The sequence below is a fragment of the Aspergillus ibericus genome, assembly GCF_003184845.1.
Source record: "Aspergillus ibericus CBS 121593 unplaced genomic scaffold BO80scaffold_38, whole genome shotgun sequence".
Lineage (NCBI taxonomy): Eukaryota > Fungi > Ascomycota > Eurotiomycetes > Eurotiales > Aspergillaceae > Aspergillus > Aspergillus ibericus.
In genome coordinates, this window is record NW_020292136.1 from 322,817 (window position 1) to 345,598 (window position 22,782).

The 22,782-nt window shown below is 53.7% G+C and overlaps 10 protein-coding genes across 10 annotated transcripts; 5 read left to right on the top strand and 5 right to left on the bottom strand.

The window, feature by feature from the left end:
- Positions 1–147: 147 nt before the first annotated feature.
- BO80DRAFT_480632 (MFS general substrate transporter) lies at positions 148–1,701 on the bottom strand (the record flags this gene model as incomplete). Its single annotated transcript, XM_025723357.1, has 4 exons — positions 148–773; positions 833–1,179; positions 1,234–1,514; positions 1,570–1,701. 4 exons carry the CDS (start codon positions 1,699–1,701, stop codon positions 148–150), a joined length of 1,386 nt encoding a protein of 461 aa, XP_025572511.1.
- Positions 1,702–2,321: 620 nt separating this feature from the next.
- On the bottom strand, positions 2,322–5,325 carry BO80DRAFT_480633 (DUF3659 domain-containing protein; the record flags this gene model as incomplete). The annotated part of the gene is made up of 3 exons (XM_025723358.1): positions 2,322–2,843; positions 2,903–5,077; positions 5,257–5,325. The coding sequence occupies 3 exons, from the start codon at positions 5,323–5,325 to the stop codon at positions 2,322–2,324; spliced, it is 2,766 nt and encodes a 921-aa protein (XP_025572512.1).
- Positions 5,326–6,375: 1,050 nt separating this feature from the next.
- BO80DRAFT_447790 (uncharacterized protein) lies at positions 6,376–6,756 on the bottom strand (the record flags this gene model as incomplete). The annotated part of the gene is made up of 1 exon (XM_025721630.1): positions 6,376–6,756. The coding sequence occupies one exon, from the start codon at positions 6,754–6,756 to the stop codon at positions 6,376–6,378; it is 381 nt and encodes a 126-aa protein (XP_025572513.1).
- Positions 6,757–7,207: 451 nt separating this feature from the next.
- On the top strand, positions 7,208–8,054 carry BO80DRAFT_447791 (uncharacterized protein; the record flags this gene model as incomplete). Its single annotated transcript, XM_025721631.1, has 2 exons — positions 7,208–7,968; positions 8,045–8,054. 2 exons carry the CDS (start codon positions 7,208–7,210, stop codon positions 8,052–8,054), a joined length of 771 nt encoding a protein of 256 aa, XP_025572514.1.
- Positions 8,055–9,267: 1,213 nt separating this feature from the next.
- BO80DRAFT_427666 (uncharacterized protein) lies at positions 9,268–10,907 on the bottom strand. Its single transcript, XM_025720069.1, has one exon. It carries the CDS (start codon positions 10,750–10,752, stop codon positions 9,574–9,576), a length of 1,179 nt encoding a protein of 392 aa, XP_025572515.1. The 5' UTR covers positions 10,753–10,907; the 3' UTR covers positions 9,268–9,573.
- A 1,735-nt stretch (positions 10,908–12,642) lies between these two features.
- Positions 12,643–15,079, top strand: BO80DRAFT_504294 (HET domain-containing protein; the record flags this gene model as incomplete). The annotated part of the gene is made up of 3 exons (XM_025724418.1): positions 12,643–12,872; positions 12,951–13,396; positions 13,461–15,079. Exons 2-3 carry the CDS (start codon positions 13,105–13,107, stop codon positions 15,077–15,079), a joined length of 1,911 nt encoding a protein of 636 aa, XP_025572516.1. The 5' UTR covers positions 12,643–12,872; positions 12,951–13,104.
- A 205-nt stretch (positions 15,080–15,284) lies between these two features.
- BO80DRAFT_437280 (uncharacterized protein) lies at positions 15,285–17,199 on the bottom strand (the record flags this gene model as incomplete). Its single annotated transcript, XM_025720999.1, has 3 exons — positions 15,285–15,441; positions 15,489–16,815; positions 17,187–17,199. 3 exons carry the CDS (start codon positions 17,197–17,199, stop codon positions 15,285–15,287), a joined length of 1,497 nt encoding a protein of 498 aa, XP_025572517.1.
- A 187-nt stretch (positions 17,200–17,386) lies between these two features.
- Positions 17,387–19,011, top strand: BO80DRAFT_427667 (uncharacterized protein). Its single transcript, XM_025720070.1, has 2 exons — positions 17,387–18,490; positions 18,618–19,011. Exons 1-2 carry the CDS (start codon positions 17,577–17,579, stop codon positions 18,682–18,684), a joined length of 981 nt encoding a protein of 326 aa, XP_025572518.1. The 5' UTR covers positions 17,387–17,576; the 3' UTR covers positions 18,685–19,011.
- Positions 19,012–19,485: 474 nt separating this feature from the next.
- Positions 19,486–21,123, top strand: BO80DRAFT_447796 (cytochrome P450; the record flags this gene model as incomplete). Its single annotated transcript, XM_025721632.1, has 2 exons — positions 19,486–19,791; positions 19,849–21,123. The coding sequence occupies 2 exons, from the start codon at positions 19,486–19,488 to the stop codon at positions 21,121–21,123; spliced, it is 1,581 nt and encodes a 526-aa protein (XP_025572519.1).
- Positions 21,124–21,543: 420 nt separating this feature from the next.
- Positions 21,544–22,743, top strand: BO80DRAFT_319529 (uncharacterized protein; the record flags this gene model as incomplete). Its single annotated transcript, XM_025715111.1, has 1 exon — positions 21,544–22,743. A coding segment is annotated over one exon (1,200 nt), but the record flags the coding sequence as incomplete, so codon positions are not given.
- Positions 22,744–22,782: the final 39 nt, after the last annotated feature.

Consider the following 22,782-nt stretch of genomic DNA (forward strand, 5'->3'; position numbering starts at 1 on the left):
TATATCAATAGGATGAAGAATGTGATCGTCAATACAATCATTTGTTCCATCTATTGCATATGTATTAACCGACATATACATTCGTCGGGACATTAGACTATTTTCCCAACGTGATGCCCAGACCCTAATTGAAAGCAAATATCATGGTCAATCCTTCCCATTCGTAATAACCACCCTCTGCGCCTCCAAACTACTACCATCCGTCTCCGTCTCCTCATCCCTCCCCCCCTCCAGCGGCGCCGAAGAAACATTCCAATTCCCAAACACCGCCAACAGGGTAAACGGAATCGTCCATCCCCACAACGCAAACCCCAGAATCATCTGATTCCGATTCGGCCAATGCGTCGCGCCAACCGCATAGGCAATCGTGCTCCCAATTGACTCCCACGACCGCAGAATCCCCGTGGTGCGCGCGATATCGCCGTCCCGCTGCGCACCCTTGATCTCAGCCATCAGCCAGTAGATGTAGGTCTGGAGGATTTCGTAGAAAAACTTGAAGCACATGTAGACGGTGAAGGCGGAGTTGAAGAAGGGTCCGTCGCCGAGGTCGAAGGTCGGGGGGTCGGCCATGCGGGAGAGTTTGGTCTGCACGACGGCGTTCCAGATCCAGGATCCGGTTAGGAAGATTAGGATGAAGATGTAGACGCTTTTGGATCGGGTTTCGCGGGACACCGACTTGAGGTCTAGGATTAGACCGGTTGAGATGTTGGCTAGGGCGCCGACGACGGCGGTGAGGAAGGATGCGAGGGCGCGGGATCGGACGGTGAAGTAGGCTGTTATTTAGTCAGTATTTATCTCATGGTGCTTAAGGGAGTACTGTGAGAATGCGTACTGGTCAGGTAGTTGCCCTGGTAAGTGGTGCCGAACTGTCCGGCGAGGAAGACCGGAATAAGTAGCAACATGTACTTGTTGTGTAGTTGTTTCCAGATCGCCCTGGCCTCGATCGCAAAGGTCGTTCTCCTCATGTAAGGAATGGCGGTGCCGTCGCTGCGAATGACCTTCTGTGGCTGGGAGAGCAGCAGTGCAAAGGGAGCGCCGAGAGACGAAATGGCCACAAGCCCTAAGTATGTGGTGTAGGTAACTTTGCCCGCATGCGCGGTGTTGATATTGAGAGCGAGGGAGATCGCCCCGCCCACAAGAGGGCCCATCTGTCGGATTCCCATCCAGATTCCAACATACCTGATCATCTCATTAGTGAACTGAGGGTGATGGCTTGGCCGGCAGGTGTCTTACCGTCCTCTTTTCTCCTGTTCCGGATACCCGACCGCAATGGCCGCTTCACTCGCCCAGAGAAGTGATGCCCCGATACCGCAGAGCGCGGCCCCGAGAAGCAGAAACCATTCATTTTCGTAGCGATTGTTGCAGTATAACGCTGCAGCGTAGGGAGTGTAGAAGGCAGCGCCGATGAACAAGGTCCATTTGGCCGTGATCTTGTTGGTGACGCCGCCAGCAAGGAAGCAGCCCACGGACATGAGCCCGTATGTTAGGGCATTGGCCGCATTGTTCAAGAAAGGCTGCCCATGTTGTCAATGATCAATGCAACAGAGCTTTGGATCTCGAGAAGCTTACACTGGCATTGCCGCCCGCTCCAAGATTATTCAGGGCCGTCCAGATGCCGGGCTCACAAAAGGCGACCAGCCCGACAATAATAATCTGAAAGAGACATGACCGGTAAATCTGGACCAAACGATTGGAAGCCATGATGGACAACTGTCTTCATGCTGTAACGTCTGGTTGCGGGGTATCTATTTATTTCTGCTGAGTGTATGAGGCACCAAAGCACGTCAGGACCCATTTTAATCGCGATGTCTTGTTGATCACATCTGCCAAGCTGCACGGGCAGTCTAGTGCATCCTTGTGATTTGATTAGATGCAACTAAACTCTTATCTCAATCGGCCGATAGAGACAGGCACGGGAGCCTATCCTATTCTAGATTAAATCGAGGAGCACGCCATGTGGCGTGCATATGATGTCCTCTCAATGCCACATCCGATGATAGCTGTACCTGACCCCCTCTCCCCGAGTTCTGCCCTTCTAAATGCTGCACGGTTCGGCCCATTATATACCATCTCTCACATTACTGTGTACAAGCGATCTGGGGTTAGAACATCTGCGGATGCAGATATTCGTGGTACAGATATGTAGATTGTGGAAATTTCACCTTGGTAGGCATTAGGGCTCCCTAGGCAACTACGGCAGACAAAAAACATTCCATGAATAGTCATTGTCCTATCTCCGGATACATGGAGGCAGTCGAAGAACTTGCAATGCAACGGAACGAGAATTCAGGGTCGAGGAAGTGCTCCATCAAGCGAAGTGACTACTTGCCAGTGAGGCCGATACTCTGCGTAATGGTGCCTAATCCCAACCCTTCGAGGAGCTTGTCGACGCCTAAGCCGCCGAGCAAACCACGAAGCAGCCCACCCAGCCCCAAGCCGTCCAGAAGATTGCCCACTAGGCCAAGAACGCCACTGAGCAAGAGACCTACGGCTGCGATAATCTGAAAGAGGGGCTCAGACAACAATGCCCACAAGGGATTGAGTTCCTTCTTTGCATGGGGCATGTCGGCAATCAGATTCTTTCCACGTTCAATCGTCTCGGTCACCAGCTGGGTCAAGTCCTTCAGCAGCTCCGCGAGATGGTGTTCCTGCGGGGTCGCTTCCTGGGATGCACTGTGTGCCTTCGCATTGGCGGTAATATGGCCATCTGGGTCCAATGCTCGGAGAGCTCCCTTGCACTCCTGGAGAGCACTGCCGGCCTCCTCAATGAGCGGTTTGACCTGCTTTACCAGCTCCTCTTCATCCAAGTCCTCCTTAGGCGTGCTGTTGGCTCGCTCAATATGCTATCCGGCTTCAGTCAGCAAGAAGGATCAATATCAGATGTATGGATGGGCAGTCCTACCTGGGTGATCATTCTACAGATCGGCTCCACCGCGTCCAGCGTCTGCTGCACAATGGAGCACATCTTCTTGGCCAGCTCGTTCTCTTCTGCCAGCCGGGCCTGCTCCTCGCGTTCTTCGGGAGACATCTCTGGCTCTGGCTCTGGCTCCGGTTCTGGTTCGGCCTCCGGCTCGGGGGGCAAATTCTCCAGCAAGGTGCACTCGCCAATCTTGTTACCGTCACTGTCCACGACATAGCCGTCCTTATTCACCGTTCGGCCGACCAGATTGGACAGATCGCCCTGGGTGAGCTTGCCGATTAGGTTGCCGTCTTCATCTCGGATCTCACCCTCGCGATTCACCTTACGACCAGCCATTGGACTGCCCAGTTCCTCGGGGGAAGCCCAAGGCTCAGCCCGGCCGATAACGTTCCCCGAGCCGTCAAGAACTTCTCCATCCTCATCGACGGCACGCCCGGAAAGGCGATGGACATCCCCTTCAACCAAACGGCCAACAGGCGTGCCAGTCACGTCGACCACCATGCCCTCCTTATCCACAGTCAGCCCATCGAGGCCGCAAAACGGGCCCTCTGGACGGTCTCGTTCAGCCGCAGGGAGAACCTCGGCCTGACCGACGACGTGTCCACTGGAGTCCCAGACTTGACCCTGCTCATCCACGGTCTTGCCGGCCAGCTTGCGCGGATTGCCTGCCACCAGCCGACCCAAGACCACGCCGTCTGTATCCACCACATTACCCATCTTGTTCACGAGTTTGCCCCCCAACACGGATAGATCGGGCTCCTCCACGGTCTCTTCAGGGGGCTCACACCGTTCAGCCCGGCCCAGCACCGTCCCATGTTGATCCACGATCTCTCCATCTTCGTCGACCTCGTAGCCCTGAAGTGCCTGGGGGTCGCCTTCCACCAGGCGGCCCACCACCTTGCCCTCATCATTCTCCACCCATCCCGACCCATTCACCATCAGGTCCATCTCGCCCTGGAATGGTCGCATGAGGTCTTTCCGTTCGTTCTCGGGGATGAGCTCTACCCGGCCAATGACCTCCCCTTGGTCTCCCCAGATTTGACCATCTGAGGCGACGGTCCTGCCAGCCAGGTGTCGTGCGTCTCCCTCAACAACCTTGCCGATAGGGACTTGATCTGGCCCTATCACAAGACCGAGTTTGGTTGTCGTGAGCCCAGACAAGCTGCTGAGATCCGGCTTTTCCTCTGCCACCTCTGGCTCCTCTGGCTCTTCTGCCTTGTCGGGTTCCTGCCATGGCTCTACACGGCCCAGCCGGTTACCATGCCGATCCAAGATATCGCCATCCTCGTCGACGGCGCGGCCTTGTAGGGCTTTGGCCTCCCCTTCGACCACCTGTCCAATCCGTTGGCCGTCCCCATCCAGCACCCATCCGTCCGGGCCTACATATAGGTCCTTCATCCCCTCAAAGGGGTGCGTCTCCTCCTCCTCCGGTGGAACTGGTCGTGCCTTGCCGATGATGTTTCCACGGTGATCCCAGAACTGACCCTTCGCGTCGAGCTCGAACCCTCCACGGAAGAGCTTTTTCGCATCCCCCTCGACCAGCTCGCCCACAAGCGTACCCTGGGCATTCAGGATACTGCCGAACTTGGTACACTTGAGGCCTTCGAGGGTAGAAATGTCTGGCAACAACGACTGGCTAGGGATTCCGTCAATGGCGGCCTCCATCTCTTCCTCCGGCAAGACGTCAACCCGTCCGATCAAGTCTCCATCTTCGTCCAAAATCTCACCATTCTCACCAACAACTTGACCGACGAGATCATCTGGGTCTCCTTGGACAACCTTACCAACAGCTTGTCCAGATGAATTGACTATCTTGCCTGATTCACCAACCGAGAGCCCTTTCAGGCCTTCCACGGTCCTCGTGGCCTGCTCGATGCCCGAAGTAGCTGGCTTCTGTACCATATCATCGAGACCTGCTTGGGGTTCCCCCATATCCTGCATTTGCCCCTCCGCCACTTCATCCCCAGCCTCCTGTGGGACTTGTTCCGCGGTTCTCTCCGGCAAGTGATCCCTCACAGACTGGACACCTTTGGCGAACTGGCCGATTCGACCGGCTGCGGCTTTGCCTTTTTCAACAAAGGACCGCTTCTGACTGGACCCTGAGCCTGTGCCTGTATCTTGGGGCATAGATTGTCTCTGTTCTGGGACTCCGCCTGCCTCCAGATCCGCCGGTCCAAGTTGTGCTTCATCCGTTTGTTTGACGTGCAGTTTTTCCTCGCCTTCGTCTAGAAGCGATCACAGTCAGACACTTGAGAGTAGAAACACCACCCTTCTTACTTACTCAAAGCATTATCTCCCATCGCTTCTGGGGGGCCAGCAGGAGCCTGCTTGCTCACAGGAGTCTGCTTCATAACATCTCCCTTCCCCAGCGAGCCCGCCTGCCTCATGGGTTGAGTAGTCGCCATTCTTGCGATTTTGACTGCTTCTTCAAGTTCTTTCTTATGCTGCTTCTTCTTTCTTCCCCTTTTTGCCTATTTTAACTCTGAAAATTCACGATATGATTAATCTCAGAATTAAAGATATGTAGTATACCACGGCAGTAGCATACCTCCATCCTGACGCCTCTGAACACGATCAATAATCTTATATCACCAACAGTACTACTCTCAACATCGTCATACCATCCATCACCGATACGTCATATCAAATCACCAGATAAGAAGCCAATACGAGATGTGCACGGACACTCCCCTCAAACTATCGGAAGCTATGGCCCTGCCCATTTCCACTTCCCGGACGGAGAATAGAAAACCATGGTGCTCTCGCCATGTACCGCAGCTATGGGAGGTTTATTATGAGATAGGATCATCTGATCGACTCTGCGGGAGTGATACCGGCCAGAGTGTATGCGGTGTTGACCATTGGAATGCTTCGGTCTATAATAGCTATGGTTTGGTGAGTCGTGCCCAGAGTGATATCCATGGGAGCATGCCCTGGAGAGTGTGGGGTATGGTTCGGTTGTATGTGCCGGGGATAGGTTTGAGGGGAGGGGAACGTGCGCTTATAGTGCCGTGGGACGGAAATGAAGAAAGGGGATTTGGGGGCTTGGTAGTCGAGGTTCGATATGTGATCTTATTGACTGAGTATTACGTAGCTGAGGGGGTTATGGTTGGCATAGTTTATTCATCTGTCCCAAAAGTTGATTTACTTTCATACTTCACCCGGGCTTCCTTTCTAGGGTACGTCGTCGACACAGGTATACGTACGATGCTGTCTAGGGTTATATGAATGAATGAGTGCTTCAATGAATGTACACAGCGGGACATGATATATACTATGGACAACAAGTAGGCTCTTATCCCCGCTGTCAACCTTTATACCCAAAATTCGACCTTAAGCACTATAAACCAAGCTTCGTAAGTATATCATCTAAACAAGTACTAAGACCTGAGGAACGTTAGCCGTCCTCAACCCAAATTGATAAAAGCAGTTCGCAAGGCAAAAGGAAAGACCACTCACAATAAAGCCAGCGTAATATCCCCATGAATCTTCGCCTTCAACTCGACCTCGACATCGAGATTCAGATCCAGCCGTAACTTCAGCCCCGTATCCTCCTGCTCCGGCATCTGGGTCATATCCTGTCCGGTGGCCTGTCTCGCGAGTTTCCCTCGAGCTCGTTCACTTGCGGTCTCCCCTATGTCTATTGCCTCATCTTCGGTGACGGAGGGTGAAGGGGACATGGTGCGCCGCACTGGTTGTAATGCGGTCGAGGTATTGGGAGCTGCATAGTCCCCGAGTGGATTTTGTTGCTTCTTTCGGGTTGCTTGACGGACGGAAGGGTATGCTTGCGTTTGCTGTTGAGTTTGGGGTTGATACGGGTTGGATGATTGTGCCATGATCGCTTGTCTCTGGTCTTCCTCACTGTGATGTTTGGTGGTGCAGAATCCAAGCCACTAAATCAGCGACGTATCTGGTGATAGATACTGCACGGTGCAGATGAGTTATAGTTGTAGAAGTCAAACGCCGCATAACAACGTGGGTGGCAAGCAATCCTCGGGTGCACGAACCTTACATAAGAACTCCATCATCGTATATTGTTTGGGGACAAAGCAACCGAGGGTGTTTCCATAGTATTGATATCTCGGAACCCTGGAACCATGGGATGGTTCCTCGTATCGTGTCGTAAGTGCCTTTGGGCCTGGGGAAATGACATCAGGCATTCGCCTTCCATCCGCCCGATGATGCATCTGAATATTTCCTTCTATCATATCTATTCTTGCGATAGCATTCCTAGTAGTTAGATATATATTCTTCTTCTTTACTGAGTCTACTGCACTCGATTACCCCATGGCCGACCCAATACCCTCCAGTTCGACCCCTGCTCGGAAACGACGCCCCCCCAAGCTCGAGCAACGAGCTATGCCATCCGGTATATCAAAACCACTAGACCCTCCCTCAGAACCCGCAGATCAGCCAGTCGAGTCCGTGGAAGTGCCGGAACCAGCCCCAAGTCCGCCCGAGACCCTATATTCATCTCCCAACACCGAAGAAATGCAAGTCTACCAAGAGACTCGATCCACGTCTTGGAGCGAAGGCGAGATGCAGCCACCTCCACAACCCCAGCCCCAACTCCAACCCCAACCCCAACCCCAGCCAGAGCAACATCAACGCCAGCGCCCCAATCCCCCAGTTCGAGAACGCACCCCAGCGCCATCATCCTCATCGCGCTCCTCCAACGCAGCCGCATCATATCGACAACTCCGCCGTCGCAGTCAACGAAACCGACCCCAGGAACGACCCCAAACCATGACCCTTCCCGCCGTGGGAAACATAGGCGACGTCCCGTCAAACCTGACCCAAGGCGTAGGAGAACTAGCCGAGAACACGGCCGGCCGGGCCGTCAGCACTCTCGGCAACACGGCCGGCAAAGCGCTCGGACGAAGCATCGTCGGCCAGAGACAGGGAAACGATACGCAACTGCAGCGGCAGGAACAAGAGGTCGGGGGCAAGAAGAAGGATGAACAGTTGCGGTTACGGCTGGATTTGAATCTGGATGTGGAGGTACAACTTAAGGCGAAGATTCATGGTGATCTTACGCTGCAGCTCTTGTATGTTGCTCCTTTCCGTGGCTTTGTTGTACGTGGTGGAAGTGGTTGCTAACTGATCATGATTTGAAGAAATTAGGGTGGGTTAAATTGTGGCCGTGTACGATATTGATGTTGATATGTGGAATTGAATATATGATTTTTCTTCTAGAGTGGTTGTTCTTGAATTTCTGAGCTTTAAGTAGAAGATAATCATGGGTAGGTCGTGTGTCGATGTATGCCTGCCTACATTGGGATATCAAGTTGCTGGAATGTGGCATACTCACTTTGTACTCATCAACAGCAGCCTAATACAATAGAACTCATTTTCAGTGGTATCCAATACATACGACCATAGGGTGTGGAGAACAGGGCTTCCCGTCCGCTCAGCCGTACTTAAGCCACACGCCGGGAGGTTAGTAGTTGGGTGGGTGACCACCAGCGAATCCCTTCTGTTGTATGTTTTTTTTTCTTCTACTTTGAGAAAGCTGTCTGCATCATCACACCCTCGTCAATGGAACTGTCAACAGGGTCCCAGTTGGGAAGGGGTCAGAGAATTCCTGACACCAGATGAGTCTTCCACATGATAAAACATATCTAGGATTAGAAATTCTCTGATTTCCTTTATGACTAGAACTCTAAGTTTATCTAGTATTCGCTATTATAGACTAAATTCCTAATACTACATAAGCTCTATTATATGTTGAGCTAATGCAATCCTAAAATAATTGATCTAGTATCAGGATTTATATTATATAAGAAACTAATTCAGTGTCAGACTTAAAGATATCAAATAACTGAGTTTATCCAGTATCAGGAACCCTCTAAAACCATTTGAGCTATTTCCTGGTATCAGTCTGACGCCATCGCACTAATTTCTGACCCCTTCAGAGCTGTATCCCCACCGTCAACGTAGACAACCCCCCAGTATATGTTCCATGCTAAAGAACCATGAGAGTCCCTCCCGCAGGGCATATGTCCCCCGGTGGGTATGGATCGATTGATGCACAGCTGGTTTGGAGCGGAGTGGTTTATGAATGTGATGTGGAGCTGTGGTTGACAAGTGGTGTTGTTGAAGAGGGGGTTAGTTTATTTTACAAGCCTCATTGGAGGATACGGAGCCAGGGGTAGGCTTGTTTAAGCATAACTTGCCGATTGACCGGTATGTGCAGATCAACAATCCCTGATTTCCATACCAACGAGTCTCTTTGTAGGCCTGCCGAGAAGTTCACTGGGAATTAATAGCATGCACTTCGATGGACAGGAGAACTACCTCCTGCTACCCGTGATCCCTTAGGGCGGAGGTCTTTTTCATCGCCCTTGAGCAGCATGGTAGCACATATTGTAGATCTAGATCTATCGGAGTGGGCATTTTCGAACAAGAAAACCCCCTACATGCCGAAGACCATCAGTCGAATGTGCAGTACCTTTTTCGTTTCTCTATAGCTACAAGGTTAAAGAGAATAGATTAGCTTTATATATAAAGTTACCACAGAACAATGACCCAAAGAACTCTGCCTCGTCGACGCTGTTTGAAACGACTGGGTCGTGGCGGACATCGCTTGGTATAAAGCTCCCCCTATGACATGGCGTGCAAGCGAAGCAGCGGCCTTGACGGCGAGTCCGAGCTCAGGACACAATGGGAATGGGGTCTTCAATTTTCTCCGCATCCGACGACGATTCCTCCCTCGGATCGACCTTAGCATTGGCCCCATTAAACAATCGATCCTTCTCCCCAACCGCATCCCAAGCCGGAAAGTTCGTCACCTGGTTCTCGGCCTTTTCCTGCCACTCTTTCCATTTCTCCGATTGAGGGATCACGGCAGCATGCTCGGCCCATTTCACGGACCCCGTGTGCTGAATCGCAAGCCACAACGTCTTAGTAAAATTGTCCCCTGGGGCTGTCATCACCTCTCGGATGTCATATCGACTCAAGTCCCACATGCTTTTCGGATCCACCAGAAGCGCCACTAGCCAGTATTGGATGTTCAGAAGAAAATATGCCGCGCCGATCGCGACCTGCATTTGCCAGCGGCAGTTGTTGAACAGGACTACCGAGACCATCAGGAGAAGTGTACTGATGCATAGCAGGAGATGATGCCAGTGCTCGGTGAAGCTGAAGTCGCAGACGTCCATGCCCACGTAGAGTTCGCGACTCACGGTTTCGTCGCATTTGACCACTACCATGGCACAGCCTCGCGTGATGATCACCAGGTCGGCCTGGGGAACGTTGCATTTGGCGGTGCGCGTGGACAGTTTCGGGGTCCACCATGCCGATGTACTCGCGGCACTGGAGGACAAAGCCATGAGGGAGAGTGCCAGCAGAGCCACACCATCGTGGACGACTCCGGCCGCGATGAAGAGACCGATGGTGATGAGGACGGAGAAGACGGTGGCTGCATTGGACCACGAGAGATGTTTGACCCGGATGCCTCGAATGCCCTGGATGTGGTTGTTTTCCACATCGCTCGTGCCTCGTAATTTGACGTCGTAGACCTTGAACTCGTACGGTTGGAGGGAGTCGACATCGTGGATCAGGTTCGCAAAGTAGTTCAGTTCCGATGTTAAGGTCCCAGAGTTGACGCCCACGACTTTGACGTTACCCTTTCCCGGCATGCGTTTCTTGCGGTCGGTTTCGAGGAAGGTCTCGGGTGCTGGCATGAGTCGTGGCAGGATGGAAAAGCTCGAGGCCGTGATGGCGGGGATGTGTTGGGCGATGGCAGATCCTCCGATGACGGCGAGCAAGATTAACACATCGAAGTGCCATCCTGAGTCGTCCGAGTCCACGGAGGAGGGAAACCAGGCCATGTCGGATCTCCAAGTAGAAAGGAGGGAGGGATGGTATAATCAGAATCTCGGAACCGAATGGGATTTCCCGGTTGAACTCACTCCGAGTAGGTTGGAAGGATGTGCAGTGTACTCCGTATAAATCAGGTCGGAAAGGTGGCCAAATGCAATGCTTGTTCCACTTTCGAGGCCAAGTCCCTCTGCAGCCCGCATGCTTGATAGCTTTGCAGAAACCCATAATCTACTGGCATCCCATCACGTCAACGCATCGCATTAGGTCCTGCAACATGCATGGATGACAAACTGCTATGCACCCACCCTATGGTGGCTAGTCTAGACCTCCGATCGGCGGATTTCGATTTTCCTGGGAAAAGGTCCCCGGGACCCCTGTAATCCCCGAATGCCTCCTGGCGGGGCCCTATTGGCGGATAGAACCGGAAGGGCAAACATTTGCATCGATCGTGATTTGTGAGGTTTCGGCTCAGCCAATCGAATTCCCGCCACGTCATCGGCTGACAGCGGCCCGGGCCAGCTTGGCCCGCGACTAGCAAGACGAAGCCAATGGGAGACACCATCTTAAAGAAGATCATCCTTGCTTAACTTCAATGTCCCGAAATGGATCGAAGGCAGTTGACTTGCTTTGACTAGCTGGTGCTGCGAGCCTCGGGTTGCTGGAAAGGTCAGACGGCGCAGCTCTAGCGTAGGGCTTCAACATAGTCAACCATCATCTACCAATCCCATTTCGGAAGCGCAGACAGATCTACAGCAGTTCCTCGGAGTTGGTCGCATAGGTACCCGATTTACTTTTTTGTACACAAAGCGATTGTAGCTCATTGTATGGTTCAACTATATGTATCGTGGAATAGCTCGCACCGCAAAGGAAAATCATTGCATGTAAGTAACATGCCTCGTTGCATGATGCTCCTAGAACTGGAATGTCGCTCTGACGGTGTCTCGAAGAATAAGTCCCCTACGGATAATCCGAACCACCATGTCAACCAAAGTCTAGACCATTCACATCGATGCCACGCTTCCCTCTTGCTCCACACACTACCCCAATCGTTACTCTGCAGGATCGCTCATCGCCATCGATTCACAGATAAGGCAACCAGTCTCGGAATCCCCATGCCTCAAGTTATGCTGTCCACCATAGGGCTTTGCTGCTGACATGACTCGTACGCCGTAGTACTGCGGCGAAGACCCACTTCGTGCCCTCGGCTCTTAATCCTATAGGTGAACTGATACTTGCCCTCCTCCGCTGACGGTCGGGCTGTCCTGAGGCGCCTGCGGCTGCAATCCAGCCATAAGGCTCTGAGACAGCAGACGGGGGATGGCTGGCTGACAAGGATCCTTGTCCAAGCTTGCGTTATCCTTGTCGTCCTATTCGGGGGTGGTCAGCCCGTTGAGACCTTGTCACCCATTGTTCTGTCTCTCAAAGTTTTGCAGCAACAAGTGTCATCTGGGAATGGCATTTCTTAGCCTGAGATAATAAGCAATAGAAAGTAATAAATAAATCTTGCCACGTATAATCTGGCAGTAATGAGCGATCTGGCGGATCTCGATGAAATATGGTTATCCCATTCCATCAATATATTACAGAAGTCCGGGTACCTATGTACATCGCAGGCGGAGACACGACACTCGCTCGGGGTCTTTCCGGGATCGCGGGGACCAGACCGGGTGGGTCGAGCTGAGGATTCGATCCTTATGCATTGACTAGGACTTTGTGCTCCGCAGCCAGATGACAGACACCGATAACAAAGGTGGATCAAATTTCAGCAATGACCTAAGGCCAGCAACCCTTGCAGCCTCAGGCAGTGACTACATTGATTGCGGGGAATAAAGACTCGGCGGGTAGCTAGGCGGTCTAGATGATGGTATGTGGCAGGCTCCCTTGCACGGCATCAACTTCTTGAACATATCAACGGTAAAGGGTTATCCGCCCATGGGTGCGTTCGGGTCACCCCACATAAGACAACCACGGGTCATATCACGGTCCAGAAGGGCGATTGCTATGAATGTCTTGCCTATGTCATAGGTGGAAGAATCTTCCGACCAGCAATAGTACCGATCATCAACGCAGTCAAAACTAACTTTAAGTGTACGGTCAGAGACTCGACAGGGCCCAAGAAATATCAAGAGTAAAAAAAAGTCTCCTAGTTTTCCATGATATCACGGCTAGCTCAGAGCTCTCCATAGTGTTGCTGATGTTACCGTAGGAAGGATTGTCACCTACTACGTGCCCGCAGAGGTTCTCTTCACGGCCGAGCACTGAACTTCGCCGTGAGCAGACTGCTCATCACCAACCACGCACTCTACCAATCTTATCCGTTGACAAATATCTTCCGCCCCAGCATACGGGCCATCAGAGAGATGTACACGAAACTCGACCCCGACAAGCGCCAGATCCGACTCGCATCGATACTCCCAGGACGATGGTCCGAGAGTGTCTCCTGCAATCTCAAGGTTGTCTCTCTTGACGATAAACCAAAGTATGAAGCGTTATCATATACCTGGGGCGACCTGTCAAACAAGATTCCCATCTGTCTGGAAGAGTCGCGGTTTCTCGTGACGAAGAACTTACATATGGCACTTCGACGGTTGCGACGGGCCGCTGGGACGAGGGATATATGGGTGGATGCGTTGTGTATTAATCAGGAAGATAGTCAGTTGTCTTACAACCCTCCCTTGCACCTTGCCTTCAGAGTATAAGATCCTAACGTTTGTAGAGCCCGAAAAAACAAGACAAATCCAACTCATGAAGGAGATCTATTCCTACGCCAGCGAAGTCCAAATCTATCTCGGCGAGAGCGGTGTACTGGAAACCATACCGGAAGAAGAGCAGTCAACCTGGGCGGATCCTCCACGCTTGTACTGGTGTGAAGAGAAAGACGTGCCCAGCTTTAATGATTACAAGACTTGGCAGACGATGAGTGACGACCAGCTTTCCCAACTAAACCCTACGACCCGATTGCGGCAGGCCATCTCCAGTGCGTATATTGTGTTGAGTATACTTGCTGACGCAGGATGTTTGAGCATGGCCCGTCTGGACGACGCGAATTCGGAGGTGTGGTCTGAGACACTTGCGGTGCTGGGACATATCGCAGACAGTCCGTGGTGGCAGCGGGTGTGGGTTGTTGAAGAGGCTATTCTATCACAAACCGCGACTGTGATCTATGGTGAAGTAGTGGCGCCATTGGATATTGTTGAAAGAGGAGGTTCGATGATCCATGTGCATATGGAGCGATGCTGCCGGGATTTTTATCGAAGCCTGCCCAATTCTCTGCAGTCACATTTACTGGCCATTGGGCAACATACGTCGGCCTTGGAAATCCTCCGAAAAGAATGGGGTTACTATGCGGATAAAGAGGCCGAGCGACTCCAGAGGTTTTTGGAAATGACCCGTACCAGAGGTGCATATGATGGTCGTGACAAGATTTATTCCCTTCTAGGTCTGACTAGAGATTGCTCCGAACGGCTGTTTATTGTACCTGATTACACGGTGCCGGTATCGGAGGTTTATATCCAAATGGCCTGGCAAATTATACGACAAGCCAATACCTTGGAGATATTAGCGACAGTTGAGAGGAAAGTCCCAAATTCGGAAATACCCACCTGGTGTCCCGACTGGCGGAGCAGGGGCAATGGTGAGGAACGTGACCTTTGGGTGCATTCGCGCTCCTGGAAGTTCAATGCTGGTCCATCAAATGGGAGGGTAGCAGACCTCCATAACCGAGTTCTAGCTGTCCGCGGTGTCCACGTTGATGTAGTTGCTAAGACAGCCCCACCTCTCTCGCAAGACGAGCCACTAGCCCCCCGACTAGACGAATTCGCCCACATGGCTCGCTACTACGCCGACGCCCTATGCCCGTATACCAGAGGGGGCGCAGTGAAAGAAGCGTTTTGGCGCACGATGCTGAATGATGCTCTTGAGACCAAGCCAAACGAACATATGCAGCTGATGGCCGAGGATGAAAGCTTCTTTGTGTGGTGGAGGAGGTTGAGAGACCGGGGAGGTGTCGGAGAAGTCTATGATCCCTTTCAGGAGCACTTGAGGGCTATTGCCCGATCGTTTTGGCTTCCGAATGATAATAGGGCCTTCTTTACTACGCAGAAAGGGTATATGGGATTTGGGCCGCCGGATATGAAGCCGGGGGATGTGGTGGCGGTATTGCTCGGGAGTAGGATGCCTTTTGTTCTTCGACAGATGCCAGCCACTTGCTGTGTGGGTGATGGTGGACAGGGCAGGAAATACTGTTCTGTTGTTGGGTATTGCTATCTGCATGGGGTGATGAATGGCCAGGCAGTTGGTAAGGATGCGACCATCTGTGGTATTAATCTTGTTTGAGGCACATGCTCGTTCATGCTCATCTGTCGCACACTGAATATGAAAGCACCCCCGATTCCCAAGGCACAGAAGCAGAATTTTCTTGAACTAGGTACGATCAGATGAGTAAGGAACTGTGCTACTGGAATTTGGTAACGAATTAAACGTACATCAAACACAATCGAATCTCAAGCAACGCCAGTGAAAGGAGGTACGTGACTAGTATTTACATCATGTTGGTTTTCTTCAGCATATCGTCGTCTTTCTTGCTCACGGGGTCATTGAGAAGCAGATATCGCGTGAATGCATTGACTCCTCTAAGAATCCGCATTATCACCCAAAAGGGCTCCAACGCGTCGTGTTCATTATCATAAGCAGCTTGCCTGCAGATGTCAGTTGTGTCTCAATCAAAATGGCAAGAAGCACATACGGGACAACGCTCTCAATCTCCGCTGGCATCTCTGGCGCTGGCAGGTTTGTCTCCGGCAGTTGAATCAAACGGAGACGTTCACCTCTTAAGATCCGGTCAACCTGGTCTTCCTCCAACCAGGTAGGCTTCCATCCCACGTCAGCCTCGTGCCGCCACGCACGAATATTATCCTGGATGAATCTTTTGAAAACGGCCTCGATTGCTCCACGATCTGTGCCTTTGGTGACGGAACTATTCTGAAAGCTCTCGGCAAAGAATGACATGGCGATCTCTCCCATTTTGGATGCCCGGATAGCCTCTGTCTCAGCAGTTGCTGACCTCGCTTCACGAACTCTCCGGTTTGGGATTACAGCAAGTTGATGTAGTGAGTGCATCCTATCATCTCGCTTCTCGTCGAGGATCAGACTTCCTTTGAAGGAGCTGATGAAGTATTCCATCAAGCACCAGCTTCGGGACATGTAGTCGTGGTCGTCAAGGATGACGACACGCGTATAGTAGAGAAAATTGTTCAAACCAAGGATTCCCAGTTTGAAGGTGTCGTTTTCTTCTGCCGTGCGAGGTTCTTGGGGGAGGGAGCAGAAGTCGTAGAAGATTAAAATATTGGATGCAGGGTCATGCTGTGCACTAGGGTCGGTGGCCTCTGCGACTGTTGACGTGGAGGAACTACCAGCATCACCTATAGATGATGAATCATGGCCCAGGGGTCGGGGAGGAAGCTGCTGCACCCTTCTCAACTGCGTTCCATCCGGATCCGGATGCACCTGGGTTAGCCAGCGATGTGAAATAAAATACATTTTTCTTCTTGTCTTGCCTTCTGCATCATTTGCGTCGACATTGAGCTGTTCTTCACTTCCTGTCTCGGGGTTGATGAATGCTGCACCCAGATCCAGCTCCAGACGGATAGGGTAATATTCCACATAGTCTGCGGGCTCTAAATCCTGGTATCTCTTCCATCGAGTCCATTTTCTGATCGCAGACAGGCGGACCAGCCGGTAGCGGATCAGAGATCCCACGCCGTGGTTTAGTTCCTCCTCTGCGTTGACATGGTCTGCTTCTTCAGCGGCGTTCCCTTCGGTCCTCTCGTTCTCAGACGTCGTGGATGGTGCCTGTCCCATTTTGTGGTATTGTGCTTGTTGTGTGCGCTGGGTATTGGTGGTATTCCAGGACCACCGATCTTCGGGCTCCGTCAACTGATATTCGCCTTGCATAAACTCGACGTGGGTATGACAACGATACGGAGTACACACCTCTTGGTATTCCTGTAACTCCTCGTACGACCATGGAAGGCAGTAAAGCGCTCGTATTCTGTTGTCCATCTGAGAGCAACCTGCTGTGCCTCAAGTCATGTCATTTGCCACTTGCTCTGCAGAGACACAAAAGATCCCAGGAAAGTGTCACGAAGTAGTTGCCATCACGAATGGTTGTTCCGATCATTTCGGTCTTGGCTCCTTGGGATCTGCGCAACCGAGTTTTTGGCGCATTCGGTCGCCCGCAAATCACCCGTGCCGGACCAGTGGTCCCATTAGAGTTATCACAGGATAACATCTAGATCACCGACTGGATCAAAGCGCAAGCCACCCCCAGTGGTAAATGTGTCATGGTATCCGAGCGCTTAAAGCTTATTTCAGATCAACACGCGCCGAGAAATAAGGTGCGGCAAGCTCAATTCGACAACCCATGGATCTGCTCGGGACTTACATTCGTGGCGCATGAATACGATGTTTTAGTTTTGGGGCAGTGCAGCGCCGAGTCTGGATTTCCAGCAGATGCCTAGTCTCTTCTGGAGCAGTCTAGGTCTCGGTTTAATTCAGTGACATCTTGAACAGAATACCAGATGATATCGTTTCTGTCCTGGTAAAGTTCATACCCCCCGAAGCCTTGCACAACTACTTTGTACCGCCAATCAATGTGATTTGTTGGACACTTTAACGTCAACAGCGATGAAGAGCGGTATGTGGCATCTTATGCCATCATTCCAATTCATGCGTGGATAGAATCAGCCGCCAACAGCCAGCAATACTGCGCATATAATCCCACAATCTTCGCAGCCCTTACCTCCAATCCTACGAATCTCCACTGCCCGGCATCATGACCAACACCACTGTAAAAACCGAACTCCGCTCCCAATGGACCAACCCGGGGGACGTCATGTCCCTCCTCATGCTAGTAGGCGGCGACATCGTGCAAAAAGCCCTAGCCCAGCTGGTCGGAGTCCGCTTTCGGATCCTCCCCCGAGTCCTCGACAACACATGGCTCTACCTCACCCCCGTCGCATTCTCCTTCGGCTGGGTGGCATACGCCTTTTCCTCGCTCGGGACCATCTTCGGTGATCGCCGACTCATGCCCAGTCCCGACACCGCCGTCCAAGTCATCAACCTGGATAACGGCTATGTCCGCGAGAACAATTCCTGGGTCTTGGGTCGTCTGGTACGCGATCGCGAAGGGAGCGTCGCTAAAGCAGATCGGTCAGCGGATCCGAACCTGGTTCCGGCGGATTCCACGGGCCAGGTGTCCATGAAGATTGATATCTTTGTGGCGGGTGCCGTGAATGATCATGGCCCTAGTGTGTCCTGCCCGTGGGTGTGGTGCTGGATCGCGATTATGGTGCAGCAGGTCATTGCCGCGATTCCGTGGATTCTGCATGGGGATTGGGGCATTTTTCTGGTAACGGTCACAGGGACGTTCTTTGCGGTTCTGACGGGCTCGTTGCCCCAGTGGGCAGGGGAGAAGTGGTCGGCTCCGAAGCTGTGGGAGGGAAAGACGAAGATGATGGCGCTCACTCGTGGTAACGGACATCAGTATGTGATGGTGATACTGGCTCACGGGGGAGCGTGGGATCTCGAGGCCATGTCTTCGGCTCGTCTCGATGTGCGGCCCGAGACACGGTGGGTGTTGCTGACGCTCGCTGTGCTGTGGTCGCTGTTGCTCATCACGGTGTCGGGGCTAACAAGCCATACGTGGTATCTTGTTGGTGTGGGGGGGTTAGGCATGGTACAGAATATCTGCGTCTCGGCATCCAAGGTCAGTCGTAAAGCGGCCAATATGAAACTGGATGAACATAAAGATCGGCCAAGTATCATTGCCTATAAACGGACCAAGGCTGCCAAGGATAGACTGAAGGAAACTGACCCAGCAGACTCGAATACCGACACGGAACTCGGCGATAAGCTTGGGGAAGACGACGTCCGAGATGTGATGGGTGCGTTGATGGAATTAGAGAAGTGGTTTACCAAGGCTGGGGCTGCTCTGGTGCCGGTGTTCTTTCCCGGCAGTGTCGAATATGATTCAGGGCTTCTGTACTCGAATCGGGAGAAAAAGTTCTGGAAACGCGCGACTGCGAAATCGAGGAAGGCAAAAGATGGTAAGCATCTCGGTCAGGTATCATCAGTTGACGGACACTATTAATATGCCGGGGGGGTAGACCGTCCGACTGTGACGTTCATCATGCCGGAAGCATCTCCTAGCGGTCTGATGGTCACCTTCCCGGTGTAGTCATGGCCTGTGGGCAGCAGATATATGTTTGTATCATCATCAATATGATCACCTCCATAGGATCATGGTATGACCAGCGGATAAGGCGAAAGTCGAAAAGCAGCGATCCCGTAAATACGAGTGCGTGCATGCGGCTGGAGGACCCAACCTTTGCTTGATCGTGCGGGAATCACTTCATCCAAACCTGCGTGGAGATACAGAGGCAGGCGTGTGCATATGAAACGAACCGGTCCCACCATTTGGCCCCCACAATCGGGGGCCGTCGGGGCTGAGGCGATTCGACGAAGCTAACCAACGCCAGCAAATGCAGTGGCATGAGCATCAGGCATGATGCAGCCCAATTAGCAACGAGGCTTAGTAGTAGCCCATCGCCGATCCGGCTCAGCCCCAGACGGGCCACCACAGCTTGTTTTTTTCTTCCTCGCCCACTCCCCGTAGTTAAGATCCTTCCTCGCCGACCTTATTCTTCCCCCCCCCCCCCCCCACCCACACACACTCACTCATCATGGTTTCCGCGGCCGTCCTCGCGGTCGTCGCCCTGCTCATCGGCGTGTACGTGCTGACACGGCCCAAGTCAACCTCGTCGTTGCCCCTACCCCCTGGCCCCAAACCCTTGCCCATTATTGGCAATATCCACCAAGCCCCCAAGTCGTACGGCTGGCGGACGTATCGCGAATGGAGTGAGCAATATGGCCCAATTGTGCACGTCAACATGCTGGGCCAGCCCGTGATCATCCTCTCCACGTCCGAAGCCGCCCATGAGCTGCTCGCCAAGCGGGGAGCCACCTTTTCCGACCGTCCTCGTCTGTTTGTAAGTCCCCCCCATTCTCTCCACCTGGTCCGTGCCGCGGCTAAACCATCCCACCAGTTGGCCACGGAGTTGGCCTTGAAAGGGCTCAACATTCTGATGATGAACTACACCGAGCAATTCCGCCACCACCAGCGACTCCAAGTCTCCGTGTTGAACGCCACCCCGGCGGCGGCCTATCTTCCCGTGCAGACGCTAGAATCCCAGCAATTGCTGTACGATCTGCTGCAGAATGCCGGGGGCGCGGGGACGGATGTCCAGGCGCCGTTCCAACGCACCACCGCCAGCATCATCCACACCTTGCTCTACGGGTACCGGATCCAAGACGCCCAGGACCCGGTGCTGCGCGCCGTGGTGAAATTTAACGAGGAATTCTCCGAGTTTATCCAAGTCGGCGCGCACATTGTCGACCAGTTCCCCATCCTGAACCATCTCCCCAGCTGTCTGGCCCCCTGGAAGGAAAAGGCCGAGCATCACTACAAGACCAAGTATGCCCTGCGCGCGGAGAACTTTCGACGGGGTCTGGAGTCGGAGGCGTGGAATATCTCCCAGCAGCTGAAGCAGACGGTCGAGAAAGATGGGAATGATATGCCTTTGGACGAGCTCGCCTTCGAGCTGGGGACCATGATTGATGCGGCGCTGGACGGTACCACCGACAGCTTGGTCTGGTTCATCGTCGCCTGCATCACCCAAGATCAGGGCTTCATTGCCAAGGCCCGCGCCGAGCTGGACGCCGTGGTCGGACGCGACCGTCTCCCCGGTCCGGAGGACAAGGCCAACCTGCCGTACATCAGCGCCATCGTGGAGGAAGTCTTCCGGTGGCGGCCCGCCGGCCCGGAAGGCGTGCCACACCTGAACCGCGAGGAAACCACCTACCACGGTTACACGATCCCCAAGGGCTCGGTGATCATCGCCAACGTGTGGACCATCGCCCGGGAAGAAGCCGTCTTCGGCCCCAACCCGGACGACTTCATCCCGGATCGCTGGCTCTGCGAGGACGGGAAAACCCTGCAGACGTTCCCGGCGCCGGCCTTTGGCTACGGCCGACGGACGTGCCCGGGCCGGTACTTTGCGCGGAATGTTATCTGGACGGTGGTCGCTCGGCTGATCTGGGCGTTTGATATCAAGGCGGGTTTGTCGGAGACGGGTGAGCCGATCCCCGTGGACCCGATTGCGTGCACGTATGGATTGGTGATGCGCGCGCTGCCGTTCAAGGCGGCGTTTCATCCGCGCGGGCCGTGGGTGCGCGAGGTGATTCAGCGTGAGGGTGAGACGTATACGAAGGATCATGGGGCGTTGTTGCGTCAGATTGGGGCGGAGTTTGCTAAGCTGTAATGCCTCATATACCGCGGACTCTCGGGTGTGGCGATGTATAGTGGATCATAGTAAAAAACAAGAGATAATCAAATGCCATCCATGGCCCTCGAGAGGAGTGGGGGCGAAGGATTCCGTCAACGATTGCAGATGGTGCCAATCCTGCACTAGCATAGCCCTGGCCGGATATAAATACGAGGCCTGCAGCTCGTCTGTCTGTCTGTCAATTCATCAAGACGAAGTGACCCATTCACCATGTCCCACTCATGGACCGTTTCCCCTCTCGACAACACCACCAGTGCCACCTCCCATCATGACTCCTACCCCCTAACACTCACCCTACCCATCGGCCTCCTCCCGCTTCTTCTCCTCCTCTTCATCACCTACTATTTCACCACCACCACCACCACCACCCCCTCTCCACCTAAATCCCGCATCATCCCCCCCATCGACCGCACCATCACCACCGCCGAACACACCAACCGCCACAACCACCACGAAAATGCCGGCTTCCTCTCGCACACCGCGGGCTTCTCCCCGTTGCACCCCACCACCCAGCTCCCCCCCTCCCACTCCGCCTGGGACACCCTCGCCACCTCCCTCCCCCACCTCATCCAAACCCAAACCGTCCGCTCGACCATCACCGCCCTGCCCCTCCTCGACGCCTCCCCGGCCGCCCTCCCAGACAAATACCTCCAACGCGCCGCGACCATCCTCGGCATGGCGGCCCACGTGTACGTTCGCATGGAGGGCAGCGAACCATTAACCCTCAAGTACCCCTCCCATGGGGCGATCCTGCCGCCCGCGCTGCATCTCCCCTGGGGCGTGGTCTGTAGTCGTCTCGGGCGAGAGACTCCCATTCCATCCTTGACGTACGTGGACGGGGTCGTGGCAAATTATACATCGACGAGCGTGGATCCGCGCCGGGTCGGGGTGACGAATCTCTCCCTCCTCGTGCCCACGGTAGGAAACCTAGAGGAGAAGATGTTCGTGGGCGTGATGATCGAAATCAATGCCAAGACGATCCCGATGATCGCGGGGATCGGGGAGGCGCAGCGGGCGGTCTTGGCCCGAGATATTGGGGCGTTAAAAGGCACCATTCGGAGGCTGCATACCGGGCTGAAGGAGGTGGGTCGGACGCTGGGAAAACTGACGGCGAATCGGGCCGTGCAAGGCCATCTGGATCCCGTGGTGTGGACGCTGACGGTGGCGAATCTGGGCATTCCGTGGGTGGAGGGCGCCGTGGGGGCGGCCGGGACGGCACATCCGTTTTTTCATCTCATGGATGAGTTTACGGGGCGGAGGGAGTATGGGAGTGGGATTGGGAGGGAGGCGCAGGTGGTGAGGGCGATGTATCCGGTGCATTGGCGGGGGGTGTTGGCGGCGGTGCGGGAGGTGGACGTCGGCGGGTGGGTCGGGGAGGGGGGGGATGAGGAGTTGGCAGGGTTGTGGAAGCGCTTCCTGGAGGCGTATCAGGGGGATCAGGGGTTGTTGGGGGTGCATCGGAGGAAGGTGTTTGGGTTTTTGGCCGTGTCGTTTCGGATTGGGAGGAGTACGACGATTAATGGGTTGGGGAGGAAGCGGAGGGCCGAGCCGTGGTTGGAGGCCGATCAGGCGTTGGAGATGGCTCGGTTGGAGAGGGGGGGGGGGGGAGGGGGGAACCGATGAGCAGCAGAGGGG

Coding starts and splice junctions, on each gene's coding strand:
- BO80DRAFT_427666 (XM_025720069.1), bottom strand. CDS start 10,752: ATGGCCTGGTTTCCCTCCTCCGTGGACTCGGACGACTCAGGATGGCAC.
- BO80DRAFT_427667 (XM_025720070.1), top strand. CDS start 17,577: ATGACCAACACCACTGTAAAAACCGAACTCCGCTCCCAATGGACCAAC. Junction 18,491..18,617: donor TTAGGCATGGTACAGAATAT/CTGCGTCTCGGC, acceptor AAGGAAACTGAC/CCAGCAGACTCGAATACCGA.